The sequence below is a fragment of the Podarcis muralis genome, chromosome 9, assembly GCF_964188315.1.
Source record: "Podarcis muralis chromosome 9, rPodMur119.hap1.1, whole genome shotgun sequence".
Lineage (NCBI taxonomy): Eukaryota > Metazoa > Chordata > Lepidosauria > Squamata > Lacertidae > Podarcis > Podarcis muralis.
In genome coordinates this window covers 16,114,500-16,129,316 of record NC_135663.1, presented here as the reverse complement: position 1 = coordinate 16,129,316, position 14,817 = coordinate 16,114,500, and the positions used below count along the sequence as shown (strand labels likewise).

General features: G+C 44.5%; 1 protein-coding gene across 2 annotated transcripts in view; it reads right to left on the bottom strand.

Moving 5' to 3' along the window:
- LOC114603972 (putative E3 ubiquitin-protein ligase HERC6) overlaps positions 1–14,817 on the bottom strand; it is a 29,031-nt gene that overhangs the window by 11,361 nt on the left and 2,853 nt on the right. For both annotated transcript variants that reach the window (XM_028743580.2, XM_077933830.1), the window contains exons 2-14: positions 14,594–14,750; positions 12,808–12,884; positions 11,805–12,032; positions 11,074–11,168; positions 10,652–10,779; positions 9,070–9,212; positions 8,413–8,486; positions 6,745–6,872; positions 5,537–5,596; positions 4,870–4,966; positions 3,504–3,693; positions 1,307–1,458; positions 776–892 (exon numbers count right to left, since the gene is read on the bottom strand). In XM_028743580.2, coding sequence (XP_028599413.2) covers positions 776–892; positions 1,307–1,458; positions 3,504–3,693; positions 4,870–4,966; positions 5,537–5,596; positions 6,745–6,872; positions 8,413–8,486; positions 9,070–9,212; positions 10,652–10,779; positions 11,074–11,168; positions 11,805–12,032; positions 12,808–12,884; positions 14,594–14,750 — 1,646 coding nt within the window. The remainder of the gene's footprint in view (positions 1–775; positions 893–1,306; positions 1,459–3,503; positions 3,694–4,869; positions 4,967–5,536; positions 5,597–6,744; positions 6,873–8,412; positions 8,487–9,069; positions 9,213–10,651; positions 10,780–11,073; positions 11,169–11,804; positions 12,033–12,807; positions 12,885–14,593; positions 14,751–14,817) is intronic.

The following is a 14,817-nucleotide window of genomic DNA, read 5'->3' as shown; positions in this document are numbered from 1 at the left end:
AAGGAACAAATATCCAAATAGGAGCTAACTTCAGTTTATGTTCTGCCCTTTGCAAAACAAACTAGTTCAGCTCACGTTCAGTTCAATTCATCCAAAGGATCCTCAGAATGTGACCAGCTGCTGTATATGTAATTTCACATATACCGCTATGTAAAATAAGGTTCAGACTAATAAAACATCAAAACATGCACACTGGAATGAGAATTGTTTAGTTTTCCCAATGATCTTTAAGCTTAGACCCCAAGATTTTAAGAGCAAAAACACATGTAAGAGATTGCACTTGAAGGAGAACTAGAAATAATTCAAAGTTCTAACCCAAAATGAAATAAATTCACATTAGGTTTATCCGGCAACTAGGGGAACTACTTTTGGGTGTAGTTCAAACATTTTCGAACTAATTCAGTGAACTTTATTAAACCAAACTACTGCATTCCAAGCACTGTCTTAAACTGGAGAAAGGATGCGTCAATTTGGGTTCCTCTTAGTCAGAGGTTAGTGCAGCCTATTGACTATGCTGGCCAGGGCACATAGAAGTTGAAGGGGTACCACACTGGCTATCTAAATCTACCATAATATATTCTGACTGGCAGCCTCTCTGAAAGACATGCAGAAATCTTGTCCCAAGTCCTGCCACCTACGATCTTCAACAAGAAACACAGGACTGAGCACATGCTCTCATTTAAGATATGCAGAAGCATTTCACTCTTATCAAATTTGTGCAAGATACACGAGCTTGGCATTTCTTAGCTTTTTGACACAAAGCAATCATACTTACCATGGCTTCCACCCATACATGCCACCTTGCCAAATCTGCAAAGGGATTAATTATTTGACGGATTTCATCAATGTAGAAGTTGCTTAGTGGGAGCTTGCAGTTAGCCCTCTTGTTGACCTTGAAGGACAAGCAGAAGAAGGTTGAGGTCTATATGATTTTACACCTAGAAATACCGTATTTTTCGCTCAATAGGATGCACCCGACCATAGGACACACCTTGTTTTAGAGGGGGAGAACAAGGTGCCCCTTCCATTTCTCCTCCCGCTTGGCTGAAGGGGCGCTGCGCAGCAATCCCTCTCTGCTGAAGACAGGAGAGTCTTGCTCTCTCGGCTTCAGCAAAAGGAACCCAAGCGCTCCCTCCGCACTCTGGAGGCTTCGCGTTGCTATCCCTGAAGCCAAGGAGCCTCCATTCGCTCCATAGGACGCACACACATCTCCCCTTAATTTTTGGAGAGGGAAAAGTGCATCCTATAGAGCGAAAAATACGATAGCTACCAGATCATCAGCCCACATTTACAAGATGTTGCCTACCTTGTAGAGCTTTTTCAGGACTTCCAGGAGAGGTAACAACACCTGGCAGGCAGGGTAGTATGAGTAACAGGGCAGCTGAGAGAGCACCACTTTCTTTAGCATCTGAACTATTCGGTCTAAATGCGAGGCTGGCAAGAAGGACCAACATTTTTCTGAAATAAGAAAAAGAACATGCAAATCTTATTCTACTTCCCCATAGCGCACTATTCAGATAGGAATATTTTCCCACACGAGCAGTCCTGTTTTCTTCTGCTTGTTGCCCTGCTGCAACAAACGTCTTATTTAAAGTGCATCAGATTACCTGAGGTTGGTTAGGCTGAGAGGCAGTGTTGACATTTCCATTCCACCTTAAGGAACAGACATGGGATTGTTACGTGTCACATGTCTGTTCACATTCCAGTATGCTGGGAACTTCCATTGTGTGTATAGTTTTTGCTTTTGCTGTTCTCTCTGAGATGACATGAGAGAGAGACATGTTTCTTTGTCCTGATTTATGATTAATAAATCTGTAGTTGTAGTATGCTTCCACAAGCCTCACACCTATTCTGTGTGCGCAGTTCAATCTGCTGATAGTGTGCCCTGGCTCAGAAGCCCGGGTCGCTGATTTACATCAGAGCAGAGGTGATGGTCTTCGCAGTGGGATGGCTGGAAGGAGACGGCGCAGCCGGGGCTAACCAGCTGGCCTCCCGGCCCTCTGCAACAGGCCCAAGGTCACCTAGTGAGCTTCATGTTTGAGTGGGGATTTGAACCCTGGCCTCCCAGGTCCAAGACTGACACACTAATCACTGCACCACACTTGGCATTCTGCTTCTCATCAAAATATCTAGAAATATTTGGGGGTGGGGCAACACTGGGGTCTCCTCGAGGGCATTTTGCCTCAAAACTGAAGCTGACCCCATTTCATCAGACACACCAACTCACTTGCAAGTTTCACTTCCGACTTTTATGAACCTAGAAACTCCCATCTCCATTCCTCAAATAAAGCACTGAATTTTATAGAATTCCATTATCCGCACCAAGTTCTGTGCAAGGACAGTGGAATGATGTCAGCTTGGCTTCTAAGACAGACAGGACTGTGTTTGCTATCCTTCTATGGAAGCCCAAGAGAAGACAGATTCATGGTTCCTGGGAATCAGCGCTTTCATTGTAAAGATGCTGCAAGTTTTAACGAGTAGCGTTGTGCAGGCAGCAATGCCAGCCAAAATCTCAGAAGCTAGGAGTTGGCCAAGCAAGACCTGCAGCAGCTGGACATGGGAGTTCAGCTCTCAGCAAAACTATCTGAACCGCCCCATGGCAAGCAAACCAAGGAGGAATTGCAAAATACGACTTAAGCTGGTCAATGCAAAATGGGAGCAAATGTACCCTCAGCAAATCTGCAATATTTAGACAGGTCACAAGAATCCAGAATTTCTTTGCAGAATTGCTAATTGCAGGGGCTTCAAATATATGTTACCTCTTAGGACACATGCATACCCCATGAAAAGAACTGCTTAGGTTTGTGTCCCTTCAAGAATCTAGCCTTTCGTGAGCATACTTCCAACAGTTGTCATATCTACCTGTCAGCTGGCAGTGGTGGTTGCTCGTGAGTAACCAGTCAGGACTCCGACCTGTCTTTTACACGTTTTATTTTGGTGCAAAACTATTTACAGTGCAGAGCCACAAGGTCATGTCTACCTCAATTGCTAGCAGAATCCAGGAGTGGTTGTTTCCAGGTCCTCCCCCAACATAAGAGCTTTGTCACCCCCAGCCTTTTCCTTCCTTCTTTGCGTTTTACACCTCTGCACAAGGTGGGCGACGGAAGAGGCGTGCTTCCCTCCTGGCCGGCTTGGCCAGGAGCAGAGCTGGGGCTCCCAGCAGCATCCTCTGGTCCTTTCCCCTCTTCCCCCACTGGAGGTGTGGCTTTCCTCACCACGGGAAGAGGAACTGCTTCGCAAGATTTTCGGAGGTTCCCTGTAACCCAACTGCCCCTCTGCTTCCCCACCCTGTTCCGATGGCAGTATCCTGACACTACCTAAGCAAGAAGAACTGCTGCACTAAGGACTTCATGGGAGCCTATTTGTACCTCTAGCCTGTTCCAAACCCATGGGACGTCACATTTTGGAAATCCAGGCTCACATCGTGACCACATACTGATATCACACTAAACTGAGGTTTCATGTGACCGGGGGGGTGGGGAGGAAACCAACCCTCCAATTACCTAGAATGTCCAAAGAGCGCTTGCTCAGGCCATTGACAGCCTTTGCAAAGGGAATAGCCAAATGCTGCATCTTCTGGGCTTCAAGTGCTGCACAGCACTCTGGCAGCAGGAGGAAGCTGGAGAGAGCCTCCTGGTGAGGAGAGTTCAGTGGAAGGGCAGGAATCAGGTTGTCCAGCAAAGAAGAAAAGATCTGCAGCCGATTTTGCAAAAAAGAAAGAAAAGCAGCGTGTTTAACTGAGTATGGATTGCAAACACCCGCTCCTACCCCCTTACAGTTAACTTCTTTTTAGCTTTACTTTTGTAAAGTTAATGTAGGAATCGGAGCACACTGCTAAGGCCTTCCTATTGGCTCTGACATCTGTAGGGCTAGACAGTTCAAAGGGCAGCAGCAAAACAACCCAACAGAAGCCAAGGCTGTGTACAATTGCAAACACGGCACTTTTGCACATAGCTGTTTGTAACTGTACACACCATTGTGCACTAACATCCTTGATGTCTGTACACAGAGGCAGGCCTGTTTTCAAACTAGTGTGCAATGGTGATCTCTCTTCCCCTCACTTAAGGTGGATCTAGGCAAGGGGCGGGGGCGGGGGACACACTATAACTAAGTCAGAAATTAGCTTGTTATAACAAAAGGGAAAAAATCTCTACGGAAAACCACATTTTGAAATTTCCTGCTCTCCGGCACCATCTGGTGTTGAATGTTTATAGCGCATTCAAATCGCTGTTTCTCTATTAATGTAGCCAAGTTCTTAGTGTTTCCACAGAAGTTTTTAATACTCTCTTTCTTTTGAATGAGGGGTGTTTGAAACTGTTGTGTTGATTTAATGATATACAGAGGCAACTAAGTCACTGCGCTGCAATGTCAGTATACTTGAGAAAGCACTCTCAGTGTACACATGTATGCAGCAAGCCATTGAGAAGTGCATTCTCAGCACAAACTGGAGCATAACCGTTCCAGCTGCTTTAGACTGACAAGAGGGACAGGGGGGTGATATCATATGAACAGCACCCCCCCCAAAAAGGCGCTTGCATCCAGAACAGAGCGCATGTTATCACCCATTGTGCACATGCTCTTCGAAATCCATCAGAGATTACAAGCCTAAGGAAAATCAGTCTAAGGGGTGGCACTGCCAGTCAGTTGCTCCTCGGTCCCAGTGTGGCTCCTTATAGAACTCAAAGAGGGAGAAGAAGGATGGAGACAAACTTTGAAATGGTTGGCTCTGTCTCCACATACTGTCGGCCTCTTCACCTTCTGCCCTACAAGTCTCCATGGGAACCAGTCTCGCCATTGGGGGGGGGGGTAGGAGAGGACCACTCACACCCAAATGTTGACACTAGGAAAAAGGGGACTTTCCTCCCTTACCCTGCCAGCAATCCAGTCCCTTGTAGCAAGTTCCTCAAGCATTTCTCTCGCTTTCTGAAGATCCACTGCTACGCAGCAGCCAGTCTCCATGGCAGATCTGGGGGGAAAGTTACCATTTTGACACCTTAGACAGTGGTACCTCGGGTTACAGATGCTTCAGGTTACAGACGCTTCAGGTTACAGACTCCGCTAACCCTGAAATAGTACCTCGGGTTAAGAACTTTGCTTCAGGAAGAGAACAGAAATCGTGTGGCGGCAGCGGGAGGCCCCTTTAGCTAAAGTGGTACCTCAGGTTAAGAACGGTTTCAGGACCTCCAGAACGAATTAAGTTCTTAACCCGAGGTACCACTGTACAGTGGACGCTCGGGTTGCGAACGTGATCCGTGCGAGAGGCACGTTCGTAACCTGCAGCGCCGCCTCTGTGCACACGTGGGTTGCGATTCTGTGCATGCGCAAAGCACGATTTAGTGCTTCTGCACATGTGTCGAAACCCAGAAGTAACCTGTTCCGGTACTTCCGGGTTCAGCGTGGTGTGCAATCCGAAAACACGCAACCCAAAGTATCTGTAACCTGAGGTATAACTGTATAAGAAAATCAAAATAATTTCCTAACAAAACTTCCACGGCATCTTCTGCATGTTTCATCTCATGCAGTGAAGGCTACTTACCGTGGTTTCAAAAAACTTGCTGCTAAACAAGGAGAGGAAGAAAATATTGCTTCGATTTCTCTGCAGGAAAAGGAGAAGAAAACCAATTTTAAAAACCAGCAACAAGTCAGCCTGGTTACAGGCGTGTTGGATTTCATACTGATGTAAACACTCTGTCTGGGGGTACCGGTGGATCATTTAGAAATAGTTTAAAATCCAGCTTACAGGAGCCCTAGGAATTGCAATGTTAATACTTTTGGATTATGAAGAGTTCCATATTAACATATTAATCCTATGTTTTTAGAAGCAGGTCCCAGGAAGTACGCTTAGGATTGCATTCTAAGTGGAGCTTAAATCTGGGATGGAGAACCTGCAGTTCTCCATAGGTTGTTGGTCTCCCAAATTACATTAGTCTCAAACATCATGGTCAATGGTTGGTGTTGATGGGAGTTGTAGTCTAGCAACATCAGGAGGGCCACAGTTTATGCTGTCATAAACAGAAGCAATGGAACACCCACTTGCCAACACCCAAGTAAGACTCATCATAAAATTAATTGTCTGCAGCAGGGGTTCCCACACTGTGGACTACAGACCACCAGGGGTCCATGAGTGTCATTCAGGTGTGTCTGTGGATTCATGTGGATTCCATTGCATTATATATATTCACATTGATTTTTAATTGCATTTTTAATTGCTTCTTTTACTTTCTGTATTGTATCTTACTGATTCACAGCCTATGGCATTCCAAGTTGTAATGCAACAAGATATAATTGCTGTAAGAAATAAAAAATAAGACAGCATTGAGCACGGTGCACTGCGACAACAGGCAGAAAAATATTTAAGTAGTCTCCTGAGACCCTCAGCAATCTTCAAGTGGTCCATGATGGGGAAAGTTGGGGAACCACAGACCTGCAGTAAACATGGTAACTGGTTTACTAAAGAACCCTCTTTGAAATTGGCCGGGGAGCCCCAGCCAGATGGGCAGGGTATGAATAATAAAATTATTATTATTATTATTATTAGGCTTGTGCAATAAATTGTAAATCTGTCCAGCATTTTGGGAAGGATCATTGCAATAATAGAATTAAGAGTGCCATATTGACAGAGAACAGAACTGTCTACAGTGGCTCTCCTATGATGTTTTAGTTGTAAAGCCTGATAAAAACAGGATTGAAGCTTTGTGCTCTGCTTTTCCTCCTGTTAAAGGAAAAGAAAATATAGACCGCAACCTTTTGGCCGTCTGCCGCATCACACTTTCCGCTGTTGCCAACAACCACTTCTCCATCAGTGCCCTGTCCATCATGCTAATCTTTGGCAAGGTTTCCATAGAGGTGGCAGTATTTGCATATGCAGAATCCTTTGAAACAAAAACACGTCACATACAAAACAAAATGTCATGTCAAAGAGCATCCCCCGGTGTCACATGGCTAATCATTGATAATAGAAAGCCACCAAGGACAGAGATCATCACAGAATTGTAGAGTTGGAAGGGACACCCCTCACCACCACCACAAGAGTCATTTAGAGCAGTGTTCCCCAACCTTGGGCCTCCAGCTGTTTTTGGACTACAATTCCCATCATCCTTGACCACTGGTCTTGCTAGCGAGGGATGATGGGAGTTGTAGTCCAAAAACAGCTGGAGGCCCAAGGTTGGGGAACACTGATTTAGAGCAACCCCCTACAATGCAGGAATCTCAACAAGGCAGATGGCCCTTCAACCTCTGCCCATAACCCCCCAATGAAGGATAATCCCCCTCCCACTTTCCGAGGGAGTCTGTTCCACTGTTGAATAGCTCCCACCATCAGAAAGTTCTTCCTGATGTTTAGTCCAGAAGCGGTGCATAGGTTTGGGATGAGGTACGGGCCGCTCAAATTTGGTCCAAATAGTTTAAAACAGGCTTCCTCAAACTTGGCCCTCCAGATGTTTTTGGCCTACAACTCCCATGATCCCTAGCTAGCAGGAACAGTGGTCAGGGATGATGGGAATTGTAGCCTCAAAACATCTGGAGGGCAGAGTTTGAGGAAGCCTGGTTTAAAAGATCAGCTGGTGAAAACTTAGCTGTAGTGAAAACTACAGCTACAGTTCACTGTTACAGCTGAATACTGGGACAATTCACAAAATGCCACACAGATATGTGCAAGTGTATCTATAGGATTCAATATACTCCAGATAGAATTATCTCAGCAATCCTTATAAACAGCCTGGTTAGGGAGCTCAGAATTATTCTTCCCATACTGCACCTGGGGTCAGGGGGAGGAATGCAGAAGCAGAGGAAGCGGAAAAGACTGAACACCTTAGGCAAGCCACAGTGTAGTGAGTTCAGGCCCAAGATGTGGTTTGAACTCAAGAGTTTCAGCCTCATTATCTTTAGTTATTACCAAAGTTATTATTAGCAGTTTGCCAAAGCTAGAAGTATGCTGCTGCATTATTTTATTTTTCTATGCATTGCTTCCCATAAGCCATCCTGAAGTGCTTTGCAATAGAATAAAAACATATATAAACAGCTCTATAAATATATTTAAAAACTCAAAACACACACAGAAAGAGAGCTCAAGAGAACAACAGTACAGTGGAACCTCAGTTGTCGAACGTAATCCATTCCAGAAGATCGTTTGACTTCCGAAACGTTCGACAACCAAGGCACAATAGGCGGACAGCAATTTCGATGGGAGAAAATGGAGGAATGCGCCTCAGAAGCCGTTCTGAGGCGCGTTCACAAACGGAAGCATTCAACTTCCAGGTTTTCGGCATTCGGGTTCCAAATCATTTGGCTTCCAAGACACTCGAAAAACCTCCATTGAGAAGGCTTGTTGAAAGCTGACATGAAAGCTGTGCCCCCATCCTGTAGAAAACACCCCAAAGTCAACAGAATATACAGAAAAGGTGAGCCATCTACCTGCGTCCGAAGCACCGTGGCAAAGGTGACGTATGGTCCAGCAAAAATCCGTTTTACTCGGAAACCCAGCAATTCTGCAATGAACATGAAAGCGGATCAGCCCTAAGTGCTCAACCCATGTTAACTGGGCTTCTTTTCCTGGTACTTTCCCTTCCCTCTTCTCTTGGGATCATCAAAGCAAATTCTACAGGAACAGTTTTGGGATGTCCATAGAAGACTATTTAATCAGGAGAAGCTGTGCAAGCCCTGAGCCAGTACATTAATGCAGCGGCGGACGACCAATAAACTGAGTTTGAATCTGGGGAAGACAGTTCTGTGGCTCCTGGGTCAGAAAGAAAGGGATTGGGAACCCATGGCCCCGCAGATACTGCTGGACTACAGCTCCCTGCCAATTGGCCAGGCTGGCTGGGGCTGATGGGAAATGGAGTCCAACGACATCCACAAGCACACAGATCCCACATCCCTGATACAGGATACAGACCACAGAAGATTCAGTATTAAATATACATTTTAATAATGAATAGTATGTTTGTAGTCTTTACAGAGCCAGATTCTTTTCTAAACATTGTTGCTGTTTTTATTTTCTAAGTCTTTTGTACAATTTTCAGAAACACAGGTGAATCAATTAATTTAATTTTTGAAAGAGAAAAGATGTACCATTAGGAGAAACCAGAGCGCTGATGTTAAAGCATGGTCTCCTGTCGCTTTTGCTAGAAGATGGTCCACTTCCATTGTGCTGCTGGAGTCCATGTCCAAAAGATATCAGTTGCCCAGAAGCAGAGATACAAACAGTGTGATAGCTGTTTGAGGGGAGAAAAAATTGTATGTTTTATCTACACGCACCTTACAGAATATAACGAGAGGTCCAGCAGTGAAACTCTGTTTCTGTTGTATCAGTTAAATGACCCTTGGTATTATTTAATTCATGTACTGTTCAGTCATTAGCACTTCTAAGCAGTGTACATACAAATAAAGCGTACAGAAAAGCAATGGTAAAATGCAATGTCAGCTCATAGCAATGGATATAATCTTCTGTTTTACAATTTAGAATACTCATTTAAACATCCTTAAAATATCAATGACTTCCCTTCTTCTCTTTCCATGGTTCATTTTGCATATCATAAGTCCCTGCATTTATTTACAAAAACTAAACCTTTCAATATTCCATTATTCAAAACTTATTTACAATGTTGAATTTGTCTTAATGCTGCCAACCTTTTCAAGTGTACACAATTTCCCCCCATATATTCAATAAACGTTTTCCACTCTTCTCTAAATGTTTATGTTCTTCTTGTTCTCTTATTCTGTATGTTAGCTCTGCAATCTGCGCATATTCCATCAGCTTAAGTTGCCATTTTTCTTTAGTTGGGACCTCACTCGTTTTCCATCATACCAATGGATTTTGACAAGTGTTGTGGGTTTTTTTTGCTTGCCAGGAATTCTATGTCCCATTACAGCAGGGAGAGGGAACCTGTAGCCCTCCAGAACTGGTTGGACCCCCGCCCCTGTCATCCTTAGCCAGCACATTAATGTTCAGGAATGACGAGAACTATAATCTAACAGCATCTGCAGAGCCACAGTTTCCCCATGATCTGCGCTTTACAATTTCACTGATGTGCCACTTCACTTTCACAGACGAAATTCTGCAGGGTGAATCGGTGTAAGCAGAGAATGAGCTGTGTCAGCCAGCTCTGACACCCTCATGACAGCCTACTAGCTTGCCCCACTTCCTGAAACACATACAGACACAGTAGAAGTGTCAATAGACAGCAAGCAGGTATTGAATGACGTCAGGACCAAGACCAATGTTTATAAAGGTAAAGGTAAAGGACCCCTGACAGTTAAGTCCAGTCGCAGATGACTCTGGGATTGTGGCGCTCATCTTGCTTTACAGGCCGAGGGAGCCGGCGTTTGTCCGCAGACAGTTTTTCTAGGTCATGTGGTCAGCATGGCTAAACCGCTTCTGGCTCAACAGGACACCGAAACCAGAGCAGCACACAGAAATGCCATTTACCTTCCCGCCAGAGTGGTACCTATTTATCTACTTGCACTTTTTGGCGTGCTTTCCAATTGCTAGGTTGGCAGGAGCAGGGACCGAGCAATGGGAGCTCACCTTGTCGCGGGGATTCAAACTGCCAACCTGATCAGCAAGCCCAAGAGGCTCAGTGGTTTAGACCACAGCACCACCCGTGCCCCCTGTAAGACCAACATTACATATGAGTAAAGCTATGGTACATACCTTCCACACGCCAGATGAGAAACTGGACCATCAACTGAGTCAAGTTTCTCGGGGCCAGTCTTTAGGGCTGAAGAACTACGCCCTAGTTGTCCAGCGCTGTCATCTCCAAATGTGAATACGCTGCCGTTCTATTCAGAGTTTTGGCAAAACAGAGTTCTAGCATTAAACTATTATTACTCCTGTTAATAATGCCTATTGTGTGTTTCCAGTTCCAAGAAAATAAAACGGTTCTCATTTCTCATTCCTCTTGCAACCCCAAACACTGCTTTTGTAAATTATCTGCTATGAAGGGACTATAGCTCAGCAGTACAGCATGCAGAAGATTCAAGAGTCAACACCAGGCATCTTCAGGGAGGGCTGTTCCCTCACTTTCAGGCACAATCTGGTGCTAGTCAACATCAAAAGGTTTGGGGTGTACCAACCTGAGTGAGCACAGCGGTATGTTCATCTCCACAGCTGACATAAATCACATCAAGTTTCCTCAGAGCAGCTATTGAGTGTGGTTTGAAGATTTGCTCTGTTGGAGAGGCATATTTGCTTATCATAATGAAATGTTATGTCCAATTTTTTTTTATAAAAAAAATGTCATTATGCTACTTTCTGGTTAGATTTCAAATTCACTTCCTATCAAGGCAACCATCAACACTTTAGGCTAGATCAGAGCCAGAACAGCAAATTTTGGAAGACTTTTTATTTTAAAAACTTTTTTTAAAAAAGCATGTTAAGTGAAAAAACAGGGCAGATGTAATATTTAAAGGTCTGGTGTAGTGATCTGAACACTAATTTTAAAGGAAGCTTCCATATAGGGGCTTAATATCACAAGGGAGTTGTTGCTAACAGGTTCTCTCAACCAGAATTGGGAGAACCTAGATTAATTGAGGAAAACTATGGCTTATCTTGTGATGCCAACAACATTGTGTGGACACTGGAGAAAGGGGAGCCTTGCATGCATGAGGAGACCTATTCCACAACCATCTTGAAGCACCCTAACTTGTTTATGCTCTGAAGGATGTTGTGGAATCATCAAAACCACTTCCACTTAGTTTTCCACCTCAATAGTCCTCGCTTCCTTGGGCAACCATTACACAACCGGCAAGTGGAAGCAACCAAGAGCTGGTCATCAAGTAAACATGATTTTAAAGACCATGCTTACCTTTGGGGTCGGCCTGACTCAATCCCAGCTGGTGTGCGTTGTTCTTTCCCCATCCGTACACAACTCCGGAAAGGGACAGAGCAAAACTCTGTGACCCGCCGGCAGCCACTTGAGCCAACGGGATGCCGTCAAGAGCAGAAATTTGCTGTGGCCTAGCCTGGTTCGTGACTTCTTTACCAAGACCAAGCTGGCCGTGAGTGTTCTGCCCCCATGAGAAAACTCTGCCATCTTCATTTGAGGAAGAAGAGGAGGAAGAAAACAGATCACATATTTACATGGCAGCCTCCTCACAAGCTGGAAAGACCAGCAAACCTTTCTTCATCAAGGGTACCATTTTTACACCAAGCTGCCTGCTGAAGAGCCCTTGGAAACATCAGAGGATTTCAGGGTCTATTCCAGAGCAGCTTTTCCCAACCTTGACAACCCTTCACCTCCCTTTGGGCTAAAGCTGGAGCTGAGATATCTCTGGTCTGTGGGCCTGGCTAGTCCACCAGGCCTCCCCACTTGGCCCCACAAAAGGCCATTTCAGCCATGCCACATCCACCATCAGATTTGGGGCAGGTGAAAATAGGTGCCTGCAACGCCTTATGCAAAGCACTGAGCAAGACAGCAATATGAAAGAGGAGGAAAAGGTCACCTGACATCATTGTGGTGTCAGGTGATTGATAGGTGGGAGGCTCCACCCACCTATCAAACGCCACCCACAAAGGGTCAGGGAGGTAACCCTTTTGCCCACTAGTCAGGGCCAGTTCCATACTCTGGGATTAAGGCCTGCCTAAGATTCCATTGAAGCCATAGCTCTATTGGTTAGAGCATGGTGCTGATAACTCCAAGGTTGCGGGTTCGAATCCCCATATGGGACAGGAGGGTGGACTGGATGATCCTCAGGGTCCCTTCCAACTCTACAGTTCTATGATTCTATGACATTTTGAGACTCTATTATTACAACCAAGCATTTGAAACAAATCATTGAAATGGAGCAAAGTTTGAAGTGAATGGTTACCTTTCGTCAGGGCTATTGAGTGATAATTCCCGCAAGCAACTTGTATTATTTTGTATTTAGACAAACCATCCACCTTCCTGTAAAAGTTATGGAAAGAAAAGTTTAGATTTTACAATTCAGGAAAAAAAGCATTGAGACAGAATAAATTTATGCAGTCAGCATGCTTAGGGTTAAATATTAATTAGGGTTATTTATTTAACATGTTTAGGGGAAGCAGTCATATTGTGATTGAGACTTTTAGAATGGGGGTTTAGGCATTTAAATAGGTTGATGTTGTTTTCTTTTCTTTTTTTAAAAAAAGGGGGTTGGCCAATTGGTCTGGCAAATAATGGTAAACTATTTTTAAAGCATTAAAAAAAAGACAACCAGCAAGTTGCTAATGTGCCGATGACAAAATAAATCATTGCTATTTTAAATTAATAACTGAATGTTATGCTAAATTTCCAGAAATGCAGATGACTCATTGAAGCAGCCGTTCTCTTTAGCTTTTAACCAGCTTTTGTAACAGCAGTAATATGTATTCTTAAAGAAAATAACAAGCAAAACGTACAAGGGAGAAGTAACAGCAACTATTACCAAGCTGAAACAAAGTTTAAAGGCAGCTGTGCTAAGCAAGCAATCAGCCTGGGAGAAGCATTTCCTTCCCCAGGATTTTGACTACAAACAACTTTCTCAGTTTTTTCTTATCTGCAAGAAAGGAAAGCCATATACAGTGGTACCTCGCAAGACGAATGCCTCGTAAGACAAAAAACCCGCTAGACGAAAGGGTTTTTTGTTTTTTGAGCTGCTTCGCAAGACGATTTTCCCTATGGGCTTGCTTCGCAAGACGGAAACGTCTTGCAAGTTTGTTTCCTTTTTCTTAACACCGTTAATACAGTTGTGACTTGACTTCGAGGAGCAACTCATAGAACGCGGTGTGGTAGCCTTTTTTGAGGTTTTTAAAGACTTTGGTGATTTTTGAAGCTTTTCCAAAACTTTCCCGACACCGTGCTTCGCAAGACGAAAAAAATCGCAAGACGGCAAAACTCGCGGAACGAATTAACTTCGTCTTGCGAGGCACCACTGTAGTTCGATAGTAGAACCCATGGTTTGCATGCAGAAGGTCCCAGGTTCACAATCCCTAGCATTTCCAGGTAAGGAAAGGTGGGCAGTTTTTGAAGAGGCAAATACAGCCCAGATCTGAGGCAGAGGAGAGAAAAACTCCCAAGGCTGTCAGGAAAAAGCATAGCTGAAAGGAGATTCAAACTCCCCTTTCCCTGGATGATGTCAGTACAGTCAGACCTTGGAAGTCGAACGGAATCCGTTCCGGAAGTCCGTTCGACTTCCAAAACGTCCAGAAACCAAGGCATGCCTTCCAAGCTGGATGTTCAGGTTCCAAAGAACATTTGCAAACCAGAACACTCACTTCCGGGTTTGCGGTGTTTGGGAGCCAAAACATTCGACTCGCAAGGCGTTTGTCAACTGAGGTACGGCTGTACTCCCACATTTACTACACAACTCTGTTTTGGCAAGCGCTGAGAGTATTACGCACAGTGGTACCTCGGTTTAACAACCTAATTCGTTCTGGAGGTCCGTTCTTAACCTGAAACTGTTCTTAAAGTGAGATACCACTTTAGCTAATGGGGCCTCCCGCTGCAGCTGTGCCGCTGCCACACGATTTCTGTTCTCATCCTGAAGCAAAGTTCTTAACCCAAGGTACTATTTCTGGGTTAGCGGAGTCTGTAACCTGAAGTGTCTGTAACCTGAAGCGTGTGTAACCCGAGGCACCACTGTATTTGCTGCTTACTTTGGAATCAGACGCTCTTTTAATTCTCCAGTGCCCAGCTGTCCAAAAGCTCCAGCTCCCCACGAAAAAACTCTCCCGTTGTTGCAAACGGCCAGTGAGTGCTCCTTCCCACAGCTCATGTGGACAATGGTTTGTGTTTCCAGCGCTTGAATTTGCTCTTTCAATGATGGACACATAAGAAAGAATATTCATTTGTATAGCCAGAGGGGTCATTGACATATGTA